An 18,815-nucleotide genomic window follows, 5' to 3' on the forward strand; every position below is an offset into this window, starting at 1 on the left:
ATGTAAGGCTTAAGTGTTAATTTAAGCGAAGGAGAGGATTAGGTGCCAAGGTTTCACAAGTCGAGGAGTAAATAATAAGGTTTGGGTAGAAGTATGACTGAATGTTAGAGTTTGAGTAGGGTAAGGACTTAGTGTTATGCCGCATACATACGATCGGAAATTCTCATCGGAAAAAGCTCTGATGGTTTTCTCTTTGGAATTCCGACGGAATTCCGCTCAAACTGTCTTGCCTACACACGGTCACACCAAATTCCGACCGCCAAGAACGTGGTGACGTACGACAGGACTAGAAAAAGGAAGTTCAATACCCAGTAGCCAATAGCTTCCATCTGGTAGTTGAATCTGAGCATGCGTGAGTTTTTGCGCGTCGGAATTGCATACACACACGATCGGAATTTCCGATAGAAAGTTTTTCCATCGGGAAAATTGAGAACATCTATCACATTTTTGCAATATTCGGCCAGCTAAATTCCGATGGAGCATACATACGGTCGCATTTTCCAGTGAAAAGCTTGCACCGGTCTTTTTCTGGTGGAAATTCCCATCGTGTGTACGTGGCATTAAGATTAGATCAAGAGGAAAATTAAGGGTAAAGTTATAGTACAGCGAGGATTAAGTGTTAAGGTTTGACCAGGGGGATAATAAAGTATTAGAGTTTGTATAGAGGGGAGGATTAGTGAGTTTGAGTGATGGAGATTTAAATGCATGGGGTGGATTGAGTGTTGAGGCTTAAGAAGAAAACAGATTTAGTGTAAGGGTTTGAGGAGAGGGGAGGTTTAAGTGCTAGGGTTTGAACAAAAGGGTGGATTAAGTGTTAGGATTTGAGCAGGGTAATGATTCAGTGTTAGGATTTGACTAGGGGGGAGGATTATGGTAAGTGTAAAGTTTTAGTAAAGTGAGGATTAAGAGTTAAGGTTTGGCTTGTGGGAGGATTAAATGTTAGGATTTGTATAGAGTGAAATTAAGTGTTAGGGTTTGAGTAGAGGGGGAGGATTAAATGTATGGGGTTGAGTAAAAAGGGAGAATTAGGTAAAGGGTTTGAGAAGCCTCTAAAATCAAGTGTTAGCATTTGAGAAGAAGGGAGGATTAGGGTTTGAACAGCATGAATGGTTAAGTCTTAGGTCTGAGTAGAGGGGAGGAATTGGTCTTAGGGCTTGAGCAGCGGGGACAATTAAGTCTTAGCCCCTGTACACACGGTCGGACATTCTGCCAACCAAATCCGTTGGATTTTGTCCGTCGGATTTTGCCCATCAGATCTTGTCCGAAACTGTTGCATACACACAGTCGGACTAAGTTGTCAAAAAATCCAATAGTTCAGAACGTGATGCCGTAATTTCATTACGATGGGGCTACGTTCAGGCTAGTAGCCAATAGCTTTGATGTAGGAGTTTGATCTGAGCATGCGTGGCACTTGGTCCGATCAAAATGCTCTACACATGATCGGAGTATGTCCGATCGAACCAGTTGGTCGGAAAATATTTCCAACATGTTGGAAAATTTGGTCCGACGGAAATTCCGACAGAATCAGTCCGATGCATACCACACACAGTCGGATTATCCGACAACACGGTCCGATAGGACACATTCCGACGGATTCTCCGACCGTGTGTACGGGGGCTTAGGGTTTGAGTAAAGGGGAGGATCAAGTGTTATCGTTTGAATAGTTGGGAGGAATTCATTTTAGGGTTTGAGCAACAGGGAAAATAAAGCCTTAGGGCTTAAGGGTTGAGTAGAGGGGGGGGGGGGTTAAGTCTTAGGGGTTGAGTAGAGAGGAGGATTAGGTCTTGGTGGTTGAGTAGAGGGGGAAGATAAAGTCTTAGGGGTTGAGTAGAGAGGGAGGATTACGTTTTAGGGGTTGAGTAGAGGGGGAAGATAAAGTCTTAGGGGTTGAGTAGAGGGGGAGGATTAAGTTTTAGGGGTTGAGTAGAGGGGGAGGATTAAGTCTTAGGGGTTGAGTAGAGGGGGAGGATTAAGTCTTAGGGGTTGAGTAGAGGGGGAGGATTAAGAAGTGTCCCCCCCCCCAATAATTAAAAATTAAAAACACCTGTAAATGAAAACGCAGCTAAACACCACGTTTACAAGCCGTTACAGGCACTTGGCGATTCAAATTCCTCTGAACGTCTGTCCTGAACACATTTCTTTTTTTGCTTTCCAAAAAACGCTTCTGAGCTCAACTGCCTAGAAAAAACTATAAACGACCCTGTGTAGATAATATAACATAGAGAAGACATAGGGACAGCTGAAAAACAAAACATCAGTTTACCAGCAGCAGTGTATATGAAGCCTAAATCTTATGGGTCGAGTAGAGGGGGAGGATTAAGATTTAGGGGTCGAGTAGAGGGGGAGTATTAAGATTTAGGGGTCGAGTAGAGGGGGAGGATTAAGATTTAGTTGTCGAGTAGAGGGGGAGGATTAAGATTTAGTTGTCGAGTAGAGAGGGGGAGGATTAAGCCTTAGGGGTCAAGTAGAGGGGGGGGGATTAAGCCTTAGGGGTCGAGTAGAGGGGGGGAATTAAGCCTTAGGGGTCAAGTAGAGGGGGAGAATTAAGCCTTAGGGGTCGAGTAGAGAGGGAGGATTAAGCTTTAGTGGTCGAGTAGAGGGGGAGGATTAAGCCTTAGGGGTTGAGTAGAGGGGGAGGATTAAGCCTTAGGGGTCAAGTAGAGGTGGGGAATTAAGCCTTAGGGGTCGAGTAGAGAGGGAGGATTAAGCTTTAGTGGTCGAGTAGAGGGGGAGGATTAAGCTTTAGTGGTATAGTCGAGGGGGAGGATTAAGCTTTAGTGGTTGAGTAGAGGGGGAGGATTAAGCTTTAGTGGTATATTCGAGGGGGAGGATTAAGCTTTAGTGGTCAAGTAGAGAGGGAGGATTAAGCCTTAGGGGTTGAGTAGAGGGGGGGGATTAAGCTTTAGGGGTCAAGTAGAGGGGGGGAATTAAGCCTTAGGGGTCCAGTAGAGAGGGAGGATTAAGCTTTAGTGGTCGAGTAGAGGGAGAGGATTAAGCTTTAGTGGTATAGTCGAGGGGAAGGGTTAAGCTTTAGTGGTCGAGTAGAGGGGGAGGATTAAGCTTTAGGGGTTGAGTAGAGGGGAGAATTAAGCTTTAGGGGTTGAGTAGAGGGGGAGGATTAAGCCTTAGGGGTAGAGTAGAGGGGGAGGATTAAGCTTTAGTGGTATAGTAGAGGGGGAGGATTAAGCTTTAGTGGTATAGTAGAGGGGGAGGATTAAGCTTTAGTGGTCGAGTAGAGGGGGAGAATTAAGCCTTAGGGGTCGAGTAGAGAGGGAGGATTAAGCTTTAGTGGTCGAGTAGAGGGGGAGGATTAAGCTTTAGTGGTATAGTCGAGGGGGAGGATTAAGCTTTAGTGGTCGAGTAGAGGGGGAGGATTAAGCCTTAGGGGTAGAGTAGAGGGGGCGGATTAAGCTTTAGTGGTATAGTAGAGGGGGCGGATTAAGCTTTAGTGGTATAGTAGAGGGGGAGGATTAAGCTTTAGTGGTATAGTAGAGGGGGAGGATTAAGCTTTAGTGGTCGAGTAGAGGGGGAGAATTAAGCCTTAGGGGTCGAGTAGAGGGGGAGGGTTAAGTTTTAGTGGTATAGTCGAGGGGGAGGATTAAGCTTTAGGGGTTGAGTAGAGGGGGAGGATTAAGCCTTAGGGGTAGAGTAGAGGGGGCGGATTAAGCTTTAGTGGTATAGTAGAGGGGGCGGATTAAGCTTTAGTGGTATAGTAGAGGGGGAGGATTAAGCTTTAGTGGTATAGTAGAGGGGGAGGATTAAGCTTTAGTGGTCGAGTAGAGGGGGAGAATTAAGCCTTAGGGGTCGAGTAGAGGGGGAGGGTTAAGATTTAGGGGTCGAGTAGAGAGGGAGCATTAAGATTAAGGGGTCAAGTAGAGGGGAGGATTAAGATTTAGGGGTCAAGTAAAGGGGGAGCATTAAGATTTAGGGCTTGAGCAGCAGGGAAGTTGAAGTCTTAGGTTTTGAGTAATTGTGTTAGTGCTTGAATAGTTGAGAGGAATTAGTTTTAGGGTTTGAGCAGCAGAGAAAATAAAGTCTTAGAGTTTGAGTAGAGGGCAGGAATTAGTCTTAGGGGTTGAGTAGAGGGTAGGATTAAGTTTTAGGGGTTGAGTAGAGGGCAGGAATTAGTATTAGGGGTTGAGTAGCGGGTAGGATTAAGTTTTAGGGGTTGAGCAATGGGGAGGATTAAAATGTATATGGTTTAATAGAGGGAAAGATCGAGCGTTAGAACTTTGAGTAGAAGGGAGGGTTAGGCTGAATTTAGAGGTTCCTTCTAGGTCTGAACCATAAAATACAGAACATACTCCATGTTCTGCTTTGCATGAGATGTGTTGTCAATATACAAGACAAGGAAGGGCAGGAGAACATAATCTGTGCAGTTGTCCGGTAATTAGTTTGCATGTAAAGTAGAGATACACGTCAAACCAGAGGGCGATTTAACCCACCAATATCTCCAACCTAAATATCAATTTTGTATGGACCGGACTTTTAACTGCTTGAATTTACAATCTCTGTAACCAAGTATGACATCTTCTCTTTTGTCTCAGATCCTCAGGATTATGAATGACATTCTGCAAGCACAGAGGAATGGCAACACATCTATTATAAAGTCATTTATCAAGAAGAACGAATATTCAGATGTCATCCTTGATGGACTGTTGGAGCTTTATGATGAACCAACTGCCAGATGGGTGAAGTACGAAAAACATATTTATTCTAATTGACACATAGGATAAAAGCACCAGCTCACCCAAACAATGATCTTTACACGGAGTCTGGTGAGCCTCTTATCACCTGAGGGTAATGACAATTCTCCTCTATAATTTACAGCCATGTCTCAGCTCCCAGCCATTCTCCATCCACTCTATTCTGCATAATATAATAATACAACTAAAATCCAGCAAACACTTTATCCCTGGGAGATATAGGAGGCTTTCTGAACCAACAAAATCATATCGCTAACCCCGTGTTACAATGACTGAGCTACTGCTGTTTAGCATGGTCACTTCACTACATGTCTGTGTAGCTACCATCAGCTAGGTAACAAATCCTGAGAGTAGTGGGACCCCATTTACTGGCACAAAGCACGCTCTGTGTGTTTTTGGTACCCTGACCTTATATGTATGTATATAGATGAGATGTATATATAAGATGTATGTATATATCTTAAAATAATTTCCAGTAAAAATAAAATGGAGAATACACTTTGCGTAGAGAGGAAAAAAAATAAAAATAAAAGTAAAAAAGGAGGAAACAAAAGTACAGTATAAAGAGGAAATGGGAAGGAAAAGAGTAGGAAGGAAGGGACAAGAAAAAAAAAAGGGGGGTAGGGAAGGGGAAAAGGGGGCAAGGAAAGGAAAAAAAAAAAAAGGTAAGCAAAAGAGGAAAAAAAGAAAAAAAAAAGAGTGTAAATGAGAGGAGGGGGCATGTAGGAAAGAAAGGGAAAGGAAATGGAAAACAATAGAAAAAAGGAAAGGAAAAGGGAAAAAAAATAATAAATAAAAAAGAAGATGAATGGAAAAAAGAAAGAAAAAATTAATTAATAAGGAAAAACAAAAAAGGAGGAAAAGAATGAAAGAAAAAAAAAAAAAGAAAGAAAAAAAAATTAGGAGAAAAGGAATAGAAAGGAAAGGAAAAGGAGAAACGAAAAAGAAGAGAAAGCCAAGGCAGGACATGGCAAGGCACAGGAAGTAAACAAAGAGAAAGGGAAAGGGAGGAGAGAGTGGAAAGAGATATAAGAGGGGAAATGAAAGCAAGAGGAAAGAAAACGAAAAAGTAGAGAAGAAGAAAAAGGAAAAAAGGATAGGGGAAAGAGAGGCATGGAAAGGAAAAAAAAAAGGGGGGGAGGAAGGTAAGGAGATGAAACAGAAAAGAAAAAGAAAGGGAAAGGAAGGCAATGAAAGAAAAATGAACAAAAATAAAGGAAAGAAGAGGAAAAGTGGAAAGAGATAGAGGAAGGGAAAGAAAAGGAAAGCACACGAATGGAAAAAGGCATTGAAGGAAAGAAAATGCGGGCACGAAAAAAAAAAGGAAAAAAAAAAGTGAAAGAAAGGAATGAAAAAGGAAAGAAAGGTAAGGAAGGGAAACCAAAAAGGAAATTAAAAAAAAGGAAAGAAAGAAAGAAAAAAAGAAAGAAAGAAAGAAAAGAAAAGGCAAGAAAAGGAAAGGAGTGGAAGGTGGCCGGAAAGAGAAAAGAAAATGAAAGAGAAAGAGAAAGAAAAATGAAAGGAAAGAGAAGGGAAAGTGAAAAAGAAAAAAGGTAAGGAAAGAGAAGGGAAAGAGGAAGGAAAAGGAAGAAAAAATAAAAGGAGGATAGAAAAGAAATGGATGCAATAGGAGAAAGAAAAAGGGAAACAGAAAAGTAAAGGGAATGGAATGGAAAGAGAGAAAAGGAGAAAGGCAGGGTAAGACATGGCAAGGCACGGGAAGTAAACAAAGGGAAAGTAAAGGGAAAAGATAAATAAGGAAAGGAACAAAAAAGAAAGGAAAGGAAAAAAAGGGAGGAGAGAGAGTGGAAAGAGATATAGGATGGGAGATGCAAGAAACAGGAAAGAAGAAAAAGCTAAGAAAAAAAGAAGAAAAAAAAAAAACAGGACAGGGAAAAGAGGTAATGAAACAAAAGAAAAAAGAATAAAAATAAGGAAAAGGAAGGTAAGGAAATGAAAAAAAAAAAAAAAAAAGAAAGAAAAAAAATGAAAAAACAGAAAAGAAAAAAGAGCAAGGAAAGTAAGGTTAAAAATATAAATAAATAAATAAAGGAACAAAAAGAAAGGAAAGGAGAGGAAAAAGTGAAGAGAGTTAGAGGAAGGGGAAAAAAATAAAAAAATAAAAGGGATAAGGAAAAAGGTATGACAGGAAATGGGGGAACGGAAAAGAAAAGAAAGAAGGAACACAAAAATAAAAAGTGAATGGCAGGGAATGAAAAAGGAAAGGAAGGCAAGGAAGGGAAACAGAAAAGGAGAAAGGCAAGGAAAGGAGAAAGGAATGAAAAGGGGAGAGAAAAGAAAATAAGGACAGGAAAAAGAAAAGAAAATGAAAGAGAAAGGAGAGGAAAGAGAAAGGAAAGGGAGAAATGGGAAAGGAGAAAGAAAAAGAGGAAAAGAAAGGGAAGGGAAGAAGGAAAACAAGAGAACAGAAAAGAAATGGAAGCGAAAGGAGAAAGAAAAAAGTAAAGGAATGGAAAGGGAAAAAAAGGAGGAGGACAGAAGACAAAAGAGAAGGTGTATAGAAATCAGACATTCCTTGTGAAGGAGGAAGAGACTGATTGCGGAGTCCTCGCTGTGCGGTCCGAATGCCAGTTGGAATTATAGAAGCCGCAGTCGGGAAGCTGTAGTAAGATACAGAAATAGCATTTTAACAGCAAAACACATTTTTTTCTGAAAACAATGGGATTTCAGGTCTCCGGCACGCAGCGTTGTACGATCCCATCCCGTCACTTTCAGTTTAGGTTGGCTGGACATTGATGGTGCGTAATTACCGATGGTAAAACAAGTTCTGATTACGGCTCGGGGGACAAATCTCATTCTTAGAATGAAAACAGCGGCATAAAATATTCATCAAGTTTTTGTTTCTCTGGGCGAAAAACCGGTCTGTGAATTAATGGCTTTACAAAATCACCACCAAAGTTGCACATGTTACATTTATCACTCAATTAACAGCAGCGGAGATGGTATAGACTAATTAAACATGCAGGGCTGGGATTATGACCTTGTGGTTCCCAGCACAAAAAAAAAGGCTTTCATTTTGGTCTCCCTAATGGACAGTAAAAATAGAAATAATTAAAACCACTTCTAATTGTTCCCTGTAGAGAGTACATGGAATTATCTCATCATATTGCACAGCATCGGAGAACTTCCCGAGCGGAGCGCGGTTCAGGGAAGAATAGCATATGTAATGAGGCGAGGAGACTTCTAATTGAAAGATTACATTTTGTAGTTTTGGCCCGTTGTCATACAGAGCACTAAAGCTGCAGAATTCAGGGTTCAGTAAAGTTCTGACACTTCACAAACAACTTATTTTTGGAATAAAAAAGAGGAAAATGCAAAACATGTCTTCAGAGAAAAAAAAAGACAGATGATAAAATTCACAACATAGCAATACACTGAAAAACAGTCATATCACCAAGAATATGGGTTGTCATTCACTCGAGAGCGGTGACATCACTAAGAATGCAGCCTATAATCCATTCACTAGAGAGCGGCAACATCACTGAGAATGCAGCCTATCCCTTTATTAAAGAGCGGTGACATCACTGAGAATGCAGCCTATCCATTCACTAGAGAGTGGTGACATCACTAAAAATGCAGCCTATCCCTTTATTAGAGAGCGGTGACATCACTGAGAATGCAGCCTATCCATTCACTAGAGATCAGTGACATCACTGAGAATGCAGCCTATCCATTCACTAGAGATCAGTGACATCACTGAGAATGCAGCCTATCCATTCACTAGAGATCAGTGACATCACTGAGAATGCAGCCTATCCCTTTTATTAAAGAGCAGTGACATCACTGAGAATGCAGCCTATCCATTCACTAGAGAGTGGTGACATCACTGAGAATGCAGCCTATCCATTCACTAGAGAGCGGTGACATCACTGAGAATGCAGCCTATCCCTTCACTAGAGAGCGGTGACATCACTGAGAATGCAGCCTATCCAATCACTAGAGAGCGGTGACATTATTTTCTCTAGAAAGTCCTCCGATCACAGAAATGTTGTTCAGTAAATGCCATTATGACGAAGCTTGAGGGCATCACATTTTGCAATATCTGATCCGCTTCTCAGAGCAGAATATCCAATAAGCGCGGGGGTCGCTGTCATAAAAATCCTCCTATATCTTCTATATGTTCCCGATGCCGGAACATTCTGTTTATCTTTATCCTCACAGCTCTGCGGTGTTATTACGACGGCGCCGTGTGCGTCAGCGACTTCACAAAGGTTCCCTTTTATCTGTGACCAAAGCCAGAATATTTATAGAAAATCATTTTCCACCCTCACCGCCTTAACACCTCAATCTTCCACCTCGCCAGAAGATTTGTTCTAACAAATGCATAATAAATAATTACGATAAAAACCAATTGCTCGGTACTTGTATGCCTTTCATGTCACAGCAAGCAGCAGAACGCCAGAACAGTCAATCACAAACCGTCACCCACCGCCGCGGTAACTTGAATGCGATTGGTCGCTAGCAGGGATTAACGTTAGGATTTTGATCAAATTGATTTTGTCGGAAAATTACAGAATTTGCTTCCAATTTCTTCATAATGTCTGCTTATCTGCTTGGAAAAAAAAATGCCTTACAAAAAGCCTTCCCATGTCTTGTAAAAAAAATAAAATAAAAAAATAAATAAATGAAAATTAAATAAAAAAATAAAAATAAAAAAATACTTTTTTTTTCTTTTTTCTTATCTGTAGCAAAAAGGAGATTTCTCCATGGCAGACAAGTGTTGTTGTTGCCACATCCCCATTGTATAGCAAGAAAAAGAGAATCCCCCTTCGTTGGGACTTTGTAGGCAACAACCACACATTATGTATACATAAAATCGTTTGATCATTCAAAACATGAAACGATCAATTAAAAAGACATATCAAAAAGACATATTCCAAAAACAAAAGAGAAAAAAATAAATAATAATTAAAAAAAAATACAAAGAACATGACAGATTACATAGTTTTCATGACATGAAAAATGACTCTCCGGTACCCGACGCATTTCTGGTTCAAGCACCTTCGTCAGGGGATATTGGTAAGAGTATATGCAATCATAAAATTGGTCTTGCATGCAAAATGTTCTACTAAGCAACTTGAAAAAAAAATGAACGAAGCACTGCCAATGGTGGCGACGGTATTTTCCAGAGAGGAAAGATCGCTTGTTTGATTTGCATGGTGATCACAGGGAGTCATATGTAGCAAACTACAATATCTGTAGATTAAAAAGTGAAGCTACCCGAAGCCTCAGTATGGCTTCTTATCCATATATAGCACACTCTGGGTCATTTGGCAACAGACCTTCCATGTTTAGTGATGGACGAACTTTCGACGGGACGCACCGTGATAGAGGGCACTGACATCAGCAGCGTGACATAAAGCACTGACATCAGCACCGTGATATACAGCACTGACAGCAGCACCGTGACATACAGCACTGACATCAGCAGCGTGACATACAGCACTGACATCAGCACCGTGATATACAGCACTGACAGCAGCACCGTGATGGAGAGCACTGACATCAGAAGCGTGACATACAGCACTGACATCAGCACCATGATATACAGCACTGACAGCAGCACCGTGATAGAGAGTACTGACATCAGAAGCGTGACATACAGCACTGACATCAGCACCGTGATATACAGCACTGACAGCAGCACCGTGATAGAGAGCACTGACATCAGAAGCGTGACATACAGCACTCACACCAGCACCGTGATATACAGCACTGACAGCAGCACCGTGATAGAGAGTACTGACATCAGAAGCGTGACATACAGCACTGACATCAGCACCGTGATATACAGCACTGACAGCAGCACCGTGATAGAGAGCACTGACATCAGAAGCGTGACATACAGCACTCACACCAGCACCGTGATATACAGCACTGACAGCAGCACCGTAAGCAGCCCCAGGAGGAAGTCAGCACAGCACAGGGATGGTGTGATCCCCTCATAATAAGCAGGCTCAGGAGAAACTTAGCACAGCACAGGGATGGTGTGATCCCCTCATAATAAGAACCCCCAGGAGTAGGTCAGCACAGCACAGGGATGGTGTGATCCCCTCATAATAAGAACCCCCAGGAGGAAGTCAGCACAGCACAGGGATGGTGTGATCCCCTCATAATAAGCAGGCCCAGGAGAAACTCAGCACAGCACAGGGATGGTGTGATTCCCCTCATAATAAGAACCCCCAGGAGGAAGTCAGCACAGCACAGGGATGGTGTGATCCCCTCATAATAAGAACCCCCAGGAGGAAGTCAGCACAGCACAGGGATGGTGTGATCCCCTCATAATAAGCAGGCCCAGGAGAAACTCAGCACAGCACAGGGATGGTGTGATTCCCCTCATAATAAGAACCCCCAGGAGGAAGTCAGCACAGCACAGGGATGGTGTGATCCCCTCATAATAAGAACCCCCAGGAGGAAGTCAGCACAGCACAGGGATATCATAAGCAGCCCCAGTAGAAATATGACACCACTCAACCTCTTCAAAGAGGAGGGTAGGGGCATATAGTACGGTGTGCTTTTTTGGGACAATGAAGTGAACCAAATGAAGAAAGAAGGTAGTGCACCTCAACCCTATGTATTGTGGACGGATAACAGTCCTTATAGAATAGCAGACTGTACCTCACTCGACCCTATGTACTGTAGCACCCTAGACCAAGTTACCAGTCCTTATAAGAACTTTTGTGGACCAAGCAGGTTGTGTGTTAGTGATTAGCAGACTGTACGTCAGTCCCTATACTGCTGAAGGACTGCTGCAGTATAGGGCAGCGGTCAGCAGTGGTGCACCTCAACCCTATCTATTGTGGACCGATAGCGGTCCTTACAGAACAGCAGACTGTACCGCACTCAACCCTATGTACTGTAGCACCCTAGACCAAGTTACCAGTCCTTAAAAGAACTTTTGTGGACCAAGCAGGTTGTGTGTTAGTGATTAGCAGACTGTACTTCAGTCCCTATACCAATGAAGGACTGCTGCAGTATAGGGCAGCGGTCAGCAGTGGTGCACCTCAACCCTATCTATTGTGGACTGATAGCGGTCCTTACAGAACAGAAGACTGTACCACACTCAACCCTATGTACTGTAGCACCCTAGACCAAGTTACCAGTCCTTATAAGAACTTTTGTAGACCAAGCAGGTTGTGTGTTAGTGATTAGCAGACTGTACGTTAGTCCCTATACCAATGAAGGACTGCTGCAGTATAGGGCAGCGGTCAGCAGTGGTGCACCTCAACCCTATCTATTGTGGACCGATAGCGGTCCTTACAGAACAGCAGACTGTACCGCACTCAACCCTATGTACTGTAGCACCCTAGACCAAGTTACCAGTCCATATAAGAACTTTTGTGGACCAAGCAGGTTGTGTGTTAGTGATTAGCAGACTGTACTTCAGTCCCTATACCAATGAAGGACTGCTGCAGTATAGGGCAGCGGTCAGCAGTGGTGCACCTCAACCCTATCTATTGTGGACCGATAGCGGTCCTTACAGAACAGCAGACTGTACCTCACTCAACCCTATGTACTGTAGCACCCTACACAGACCAAGTTACCAGTCCTGATAAAGAGCTTTGTGGAACAAGTGAGTTGTGAATGATTAGCAGACTGCAGCAGAAGGGCAGCAGTCAAGTATAATATTCTTTCTATATTTGGAAGAAAGAATATTATACGTTTACAAGCCTATTACCATACCACTGATACCAGTCCTGAAAAGAACCTTTGTGGAACTAATAGTAACAGCAACTCTTTAAACTGACCCTCACTGCCTGACACACTGCTTCCTTCCTGTCCCTATACAAAGTGGCAAAAAAGAGGAGACTGGAACGATTAGTGGTTACTGGAATAGCTCTTTTGTGGACCTGATAGTAACAGCTAATGATGATGATGATGATGATGACTAAACTGACTCTCCCTGTAGCACACACCGTCCTGTCCCTTTCTCTAAACTGACAAAAGACACTCAGGCTGCTGCAACAATCAGTAGCACAGCAAACCTATATACACCTAACACCTATACCAGTCCTGAAAAGAACTTTTGTGTACCAAATAGCTAGCGATTTATCTCTCCCTACTCCACACAGCAACCTTTCCCTATAGTGACAGAAGAAAGAATGTAAAATGGCCACCGGATCGGGTGTATTTATAGGTTAGGGGGAATGTCCAAGTGTCCATGTGCTGTCATGTCTCAATTGGCTGTCCTGTACCCCACGATGGATGTGTCATCATAGGTCAAAGTTCTTTTACACATTAAACACGTAAGTCCGCCGGGGCGAACGACGCCAATAGTCGAGCGAACGAGCGGACCGTGAACGGCCGAAATTCGCCGCGAAAGGACCGCCGGGCGAACCGTTCGGCCATCACTATCCATGTTGGCAAAGAGACCCCTGTCTGGCACTGCAGAGCGGGGTGGATGCCAGACAGAGGTCTCTTTGCCAACAAGGAAGGCCTATTGCCAAATTACCCACCATTGTCAGAAACCATGAAATCAGGCCGAGACAGAAGTACAGTTATCACACTTGTTTAATAATAAAAGTAAAAAGAACAAAAAACATAGTCAAAACATAGCCAAAGTTCAGTAAGCAGAATGGATAGTCAGTCAAGCCAGAAGTCAGGGATCAATGTAGTGGAACAGCAAGCAGGATCTGGAGCCAGAATGGATGTCAGCAAAGCCAGTCTTGAACAGGATCGAAGGAGAGGAGAGGAACGCAGTTTCTGTGATGTTGACCAAGGCAAAGGCAGAGATCTACTGGGCTGGAAGGCTTAAGGCCCCTTTCACACATGCGGACAGTATGTCCGTATTTCATTCATCCGTTTGCGGATGAAATACGGACACACATGCATTCCTATGGGATAGCGGGTGTTTGCGGATGAACATTCGCAGACACCCGCTATTGTCCGCCTCCGCAATTGTCCGATTCTGCAGACGGAGGAAAATCCTATTTTTCTACCCGTCTGCAGAGCGGATCAGATGAACATGGACAGACAGTCCGTGCTCATCCGATCCCCCGTAGAAGAGAACGGAGAGCTGACAGGGCGGTCCCTGCACAGTGTGCAGGGACCGCCTTGTCATCCCCCGGCTCAACGGGGACAACGGAGCGATCCCCGCTGAGCGAGCGGATCATCACGGGGCGGATCATTACTGATCCGTCCCGTGTGAGGCTGGGTTCACACTGAAGCGATGCGGGAACACCGCAAATCCGCGGCGGGTTCCCACATCGCATGCCTCCCACCGGCAGTTCACACTGCCCTATGCGGACTGCTGGGAGTGTCAGTGAAAAGTTAATGACACCCCCAGATCAGTTCGCATATCGCAGTGCGATCTGCAAACTTGGACAGGAATCGGATCGCATGGTGTGAACACCCATGCGATCCGATTCTGCTGCGGACCAAAAAAAGGGTCCTGTGCGAGTTTGCGGCGGGTGCGATGTGAATTCAGCCATACTATCTGTATGGCTGAACTCGCATCGCACAGAGATCGGATGTGATTTGCACTGCAGTGCGGTGCGAATCACATCCGGGTCTCCCAGCCGCAATGGTGTGAACCCAGCCTGAAAGGGGCCAAAGTAGGCAGGACTGACGAGCAGGATCATCAACAGGTGAGTCACTGTGGAGAGAGATAGGAGCTGGCAATTAGCCGACAGTTGAACGGCCAGCTGAGAGAAGGAAGGGCTGAGCCCAGCCCTGACACCTATATATGGATAAGAAGCCATACTGAGGCGTAGGATAGCTTCACTCTTTAATCTACAGACATTGTAGTTTGCAATTTGCTATATACGACTCCCTGTGATCACCAGGCCAATCGAAACAAGTGAGCTTTCCTCTCTGGAAAATACCGTACGACATTGGCGTTCCCGGTGGACATTTGTCGTCACCACCGTTGGCAGTGCTTCATTCATTTTGTTCAAGTTGCATAGTAGAACATTTTGCATGCAAGACAAATTTATGACTGCATATACTCTTACCAATATCCCCTGAGGAAGGTGCTTGAACCAGAAACACGTCGGGTACCGGAGACTACTTTTTAAGTAATTTTTCATGTCATGCAAACTGTAATGTAATCTGTCATGTTGTTTGTCTTTTTTCTTTTCCTCTTTTTGTTTTTGGAATATGTCTTTTTGATATGTCTTTTTAAATGCTCATTTTACGTTTGAATGATCGAACGATTTTATGTATACATAATAAGTATATTTTTCAATCTACTTACCGTATGTGTGGTTGTTGCCTACAAAGTCCCAACGAAGGGGGATTCTCTTTTCTTATCTGTCTCTCCAACATGGAAGTCCGGCGACTTCCGATCTGACTTCAATGAGCGGGATGTGACTTGTGATCCGACAATACCAGGCCCTTTGGGTCTGGTATAAATCTTACGGGGGAACCCCACGCTAAAAAAAAATATGGCGTGGGGGTCTCTTCCCCCCTCCCCCACCAAGATCCATACCAGACCTTTATGCGAGTATGCAGCTCAGGAAAGACCCCCCCCCCCATCTCCTTAACCATACCAGGCCACATGCCCTCAACATGGGGGGGTACTGCACCCCGCCCCCCCCCCCCCACACACATACACACACAGCACCTTGTCCCCATGTTGATTGGGAGAAGGACCTCTTCCCGACAACCCTGGGTGGTGGCTCTGGGGGTCTACAGGTAGGGGACTTATTGGAATCTGGAAGCCCCCTGATCCTGGCCAACTCTCTATGTTTTATTTTTATTTGATTTTGTTTATTTCACAGGGGGAAAAAAATGTAAAAATTTTTTTTTTTATTGCAACAGATAACAGGACTGCCCCCCCCCCCCGCCTTTTTTTAATTTAATTTGCATTTAATTATTTTGTCTGCTGCAGGTTTCATGAAATACAGTGCCTTGAAAAAGTATTCATACCCCTTGACATTTTCCAAATTTTCTCATGTTACAACCAAAAATGTAAATGTCTTTTATTGGGATTTTATCTGATGGATCAACACAAATTGACACATAATTGTGAAGTGCAAGGAAAACGATAAATGATTTTCAATTTTTTTTTACAAATACATATCTGAAAAGTGGCGTGCATTTGTATTCAGCCCCCCCCCCCCCCCTGATATCCCCAACTAAAATCTAGTGGAACCAATTGCCTTCAGAAGTCACCTAATTAGTAAATAGAGTCCACCTGTGTGTCATTTAATCTCAGTATAAATACAGCTGTTCTGTGAAGCCCTCAGAGGTTTATTAGAGAACCTTAGTGAACAAACAGCATCATGAAGGCCAAGGAACACACCAGACAGGTCAGGGATGAAGTTGTGGAGAAGTTTAAGGTTAGGTGATAACAAAAATCCCCCAAGCTTTGAACATCTCACGGAGCTCTGTTCAATCCATCATCGGAAAATGGAAAGAGTATGGGCACAACTGCAAACCTACCAAGACATGGCCGTCCACCTAAATTGGCCGGGCCGGGCAAGGAGAACATTCATCAGAGAAGAGCCAAGAGGTCCATGGTAACTCTGGAGGAGCTGCAGAGATCCACAGCTCAGGTGGGAGAATCTGTCCACAGGACAACTATTAGTCGTCTCTCCACAAATCTGCCCTTTATGGAAGAGTGACAAGAAGAAAGACATTGGTGAAGAAAGTCATAAGAAGTCCTGTTTGCAGTTTGTGAGAAGCCATGTGGGGGAGGGGGCAGCAAACATGTGGAAGAAGGTGATCTGGTCAGATGAGAACAAAATTCAACTTTTTGGCCTAAAAGCAAAACGCTATGTGTGGGGAAAACTAACACTGCCCATCACCCTGATCACACCATCCCCACTGTGAGACATGGTGGTGGCAGCATCATGTGGTGGGGATGGTTTTCTTCAGCAGAGACAGGGAAGCTGGTCAGAGTTGATGAAAAGATGGATGGAGACAAATACAAGACAATCTTAGAAGAAAACCTGTTATAGTCTGCAAAAGACTTGAGACCGGGGCGGAGGTTCACCTTCCAGCAGGACAACAACCCAAAACATCCAGCCAGAGCTACAATGGAATGGTTTACATCAAAGCACATTCATGTGTTAGAATGGCCCAGTCACAGTCCAGACCTAAATCCCATTGAGAATCTGTGGTAAGACTTGAAAATTGCTGTTCACAGACGCTCTCCATCCAATCTGACAGAGCTTGAGAATTTTTTTTAAAGAAGAATGGGCAGAAATGTCCCTCTCTAGATGTGCAAAGCTGGTAGAGACATCCCCAAAAAGACTTGTAGCTGTAATTGAAGAGAAAGGGGGTTCTACAAAGTATTGACTCCGGGGGGCGCCATACAAATGCCCCCTTCACCCCCCACATTTGTAAAAATAAATATATTTGAAAACCTATTTATCATTTTCCTTCCACTTCACAATTATGTGCCACTTTGTGTTGGTCTATCACATAAAATCCCAATAAAATGTATTTGTTTTCGGGTTGTAACATGAGAAAACGTGGAAAATTGCAAGGGGTATGAATACTTTTTCAAGGCACTGTAACAACGCAATATTCTACATCAAATTTGAATACCATTAAAAAATAAAAAAAATGATATAATAAAAAAAAAACTATTTAAAGCAGAAGATCACAATAATGTTTTTTTTCCTTTTTCATTTGAAATTTTTTTTTATGTTTTATGAAACAGACATAAAAACCTATAACCATATTTTATAATATATATAAATAATGTCTTCTTTTTATCTTCTTTTTTTTTTGTTTAGTAAAAAAAAAAAAATGTTATATATATATATATATATATATATATATATATATATATATATATATATATATATATATATATATATATATTATATTAATAAATATATATATTATAAATTAAATATTAATTAAATTAAATATTAAATTAAATATTGATAATTAATAATTATTAAATAATTATATATATATATATATATATATATATATATATATATATATATATATATATATATATATATATATATATATATATATATATATATATATAATTTTTTTTTTTTTTAGTTTTTTTTTTTTACTAAACAAAAAAAAGAAGATAAAAAGAAGACATTATTTATATATATATATATATATATATATATATATATATATATATACATATATATATATACATATATATATATATATATATATATATATATATATATATACATATATATATATATATATATATATATATATATACATATATATATATATATATATATATATATACATATATATATACATATATATATATACATATATATATATACATATATATATATATATATATATATATATATATATATATATATAATATATATATATATATATATATATATATATATATACATATATATATACATATATATCCACTTGCCGCCCGCCCTATTACAAATTGACGGCGGCAAAGTGGTTTCATTATCCTAACCGGACGTCATATGACGTGATTAGGATAATGAGCCGCTGCGCGCCCCCGGGGGCGCGCATCGCGGCGATCGTTGTTGCGGGGTGTCAGTCTGACACCCGGCAACTACGATCTCGGTAAAGAGTCTCCGACGGAGACTCTTTACCATGTGATCAGCCGTGTCCAATCACGGCTGATCACAGTGTAAATGGGAAGAGCCGGTGATCGGCTTTCCCTCACTCGCGTCTGTCAGACGCGAGTAGAGGAGAGCCGATCGGCTGCTCCTCTGACAGGGGGGGTCTGTGCTAATCGATTATCAGCACAGCCCCCCCGAGGATGCCCACACTGGACCACCAGGGACACCACTAGACCACCAGGGAAAAGGTAATAAAAATCCATAATCCTCCCTAGACCACCAGGGTGCCAGTCAGCACAATGGGTGCCAATCAGTGCCCATAATGGATGCCAATCAGTGGCCACAATGGGCATCACTGATTGGCATGCATTATTGTTTGGCACTGATTGGCATCCATTACTATAACACCGATGCCGCCTATGAGTGCCCACCTGTGCCGCCTATGAGTGCCCACCTGTGCCGCCTGAGTGCCCACCTGTGCCGCCTGAGTGCCCACCTGTGCCGCCTATCCATGCCCACCTGTGCCGCCTATCTATGCCCACCTGTGCCGCCTATCTATGCCCACCTGTGCCGCCTATCCATGCCCACCTGTGCCGCC

The 18,815-nt window shown here is 42.4% G+C and overlaps 1 protein-coding gene across 2 annotated transcripts in view; it reads left to right on the forward strand.

The window, feature by feature from the left end:
• The window catches only part of LOC143936168 (formin-F-like), a 218,416-nt gene that overhangs the window by 67,476 nt on the left and 132,125 nt on the right, over nucleotides 1-18,815 (forward strand). For both annotated transcript variants that reach the window (XR_013263623.1, XM_077460544.1), the window contains exon 5: nucleotides 4,548-4,696. Coding sequence is in view for 1 of the 2 variants with exons in the window: in XM_077460544.1 (XP_077316670.1) it covers nucleotides 4,548-4,696 (149 nt within the window). In the remaining variant the exon portion in view is untranslated. The remainder of the gene's footprint in view (nucleotides 1-4,547; nucleotides 4,697-18,815) is intronic.

Source organism: Lithobates pipiens, unplaced genomic scaffold (assembly GCF_037356315.1).
Source record: "Lithobates pipiens isolate NorthernLeopardFrog02 unplaced genomic scaffold, aLitPip1_a1.2 Scaffold_28, whole genome shotgun sequence".
Classification (NCBI taxonomy): Eukaryota; Metazoa; Chordata; class Amphibia; order Anura; family Ranidae; genus Lithobates; species Lithobates pipiens.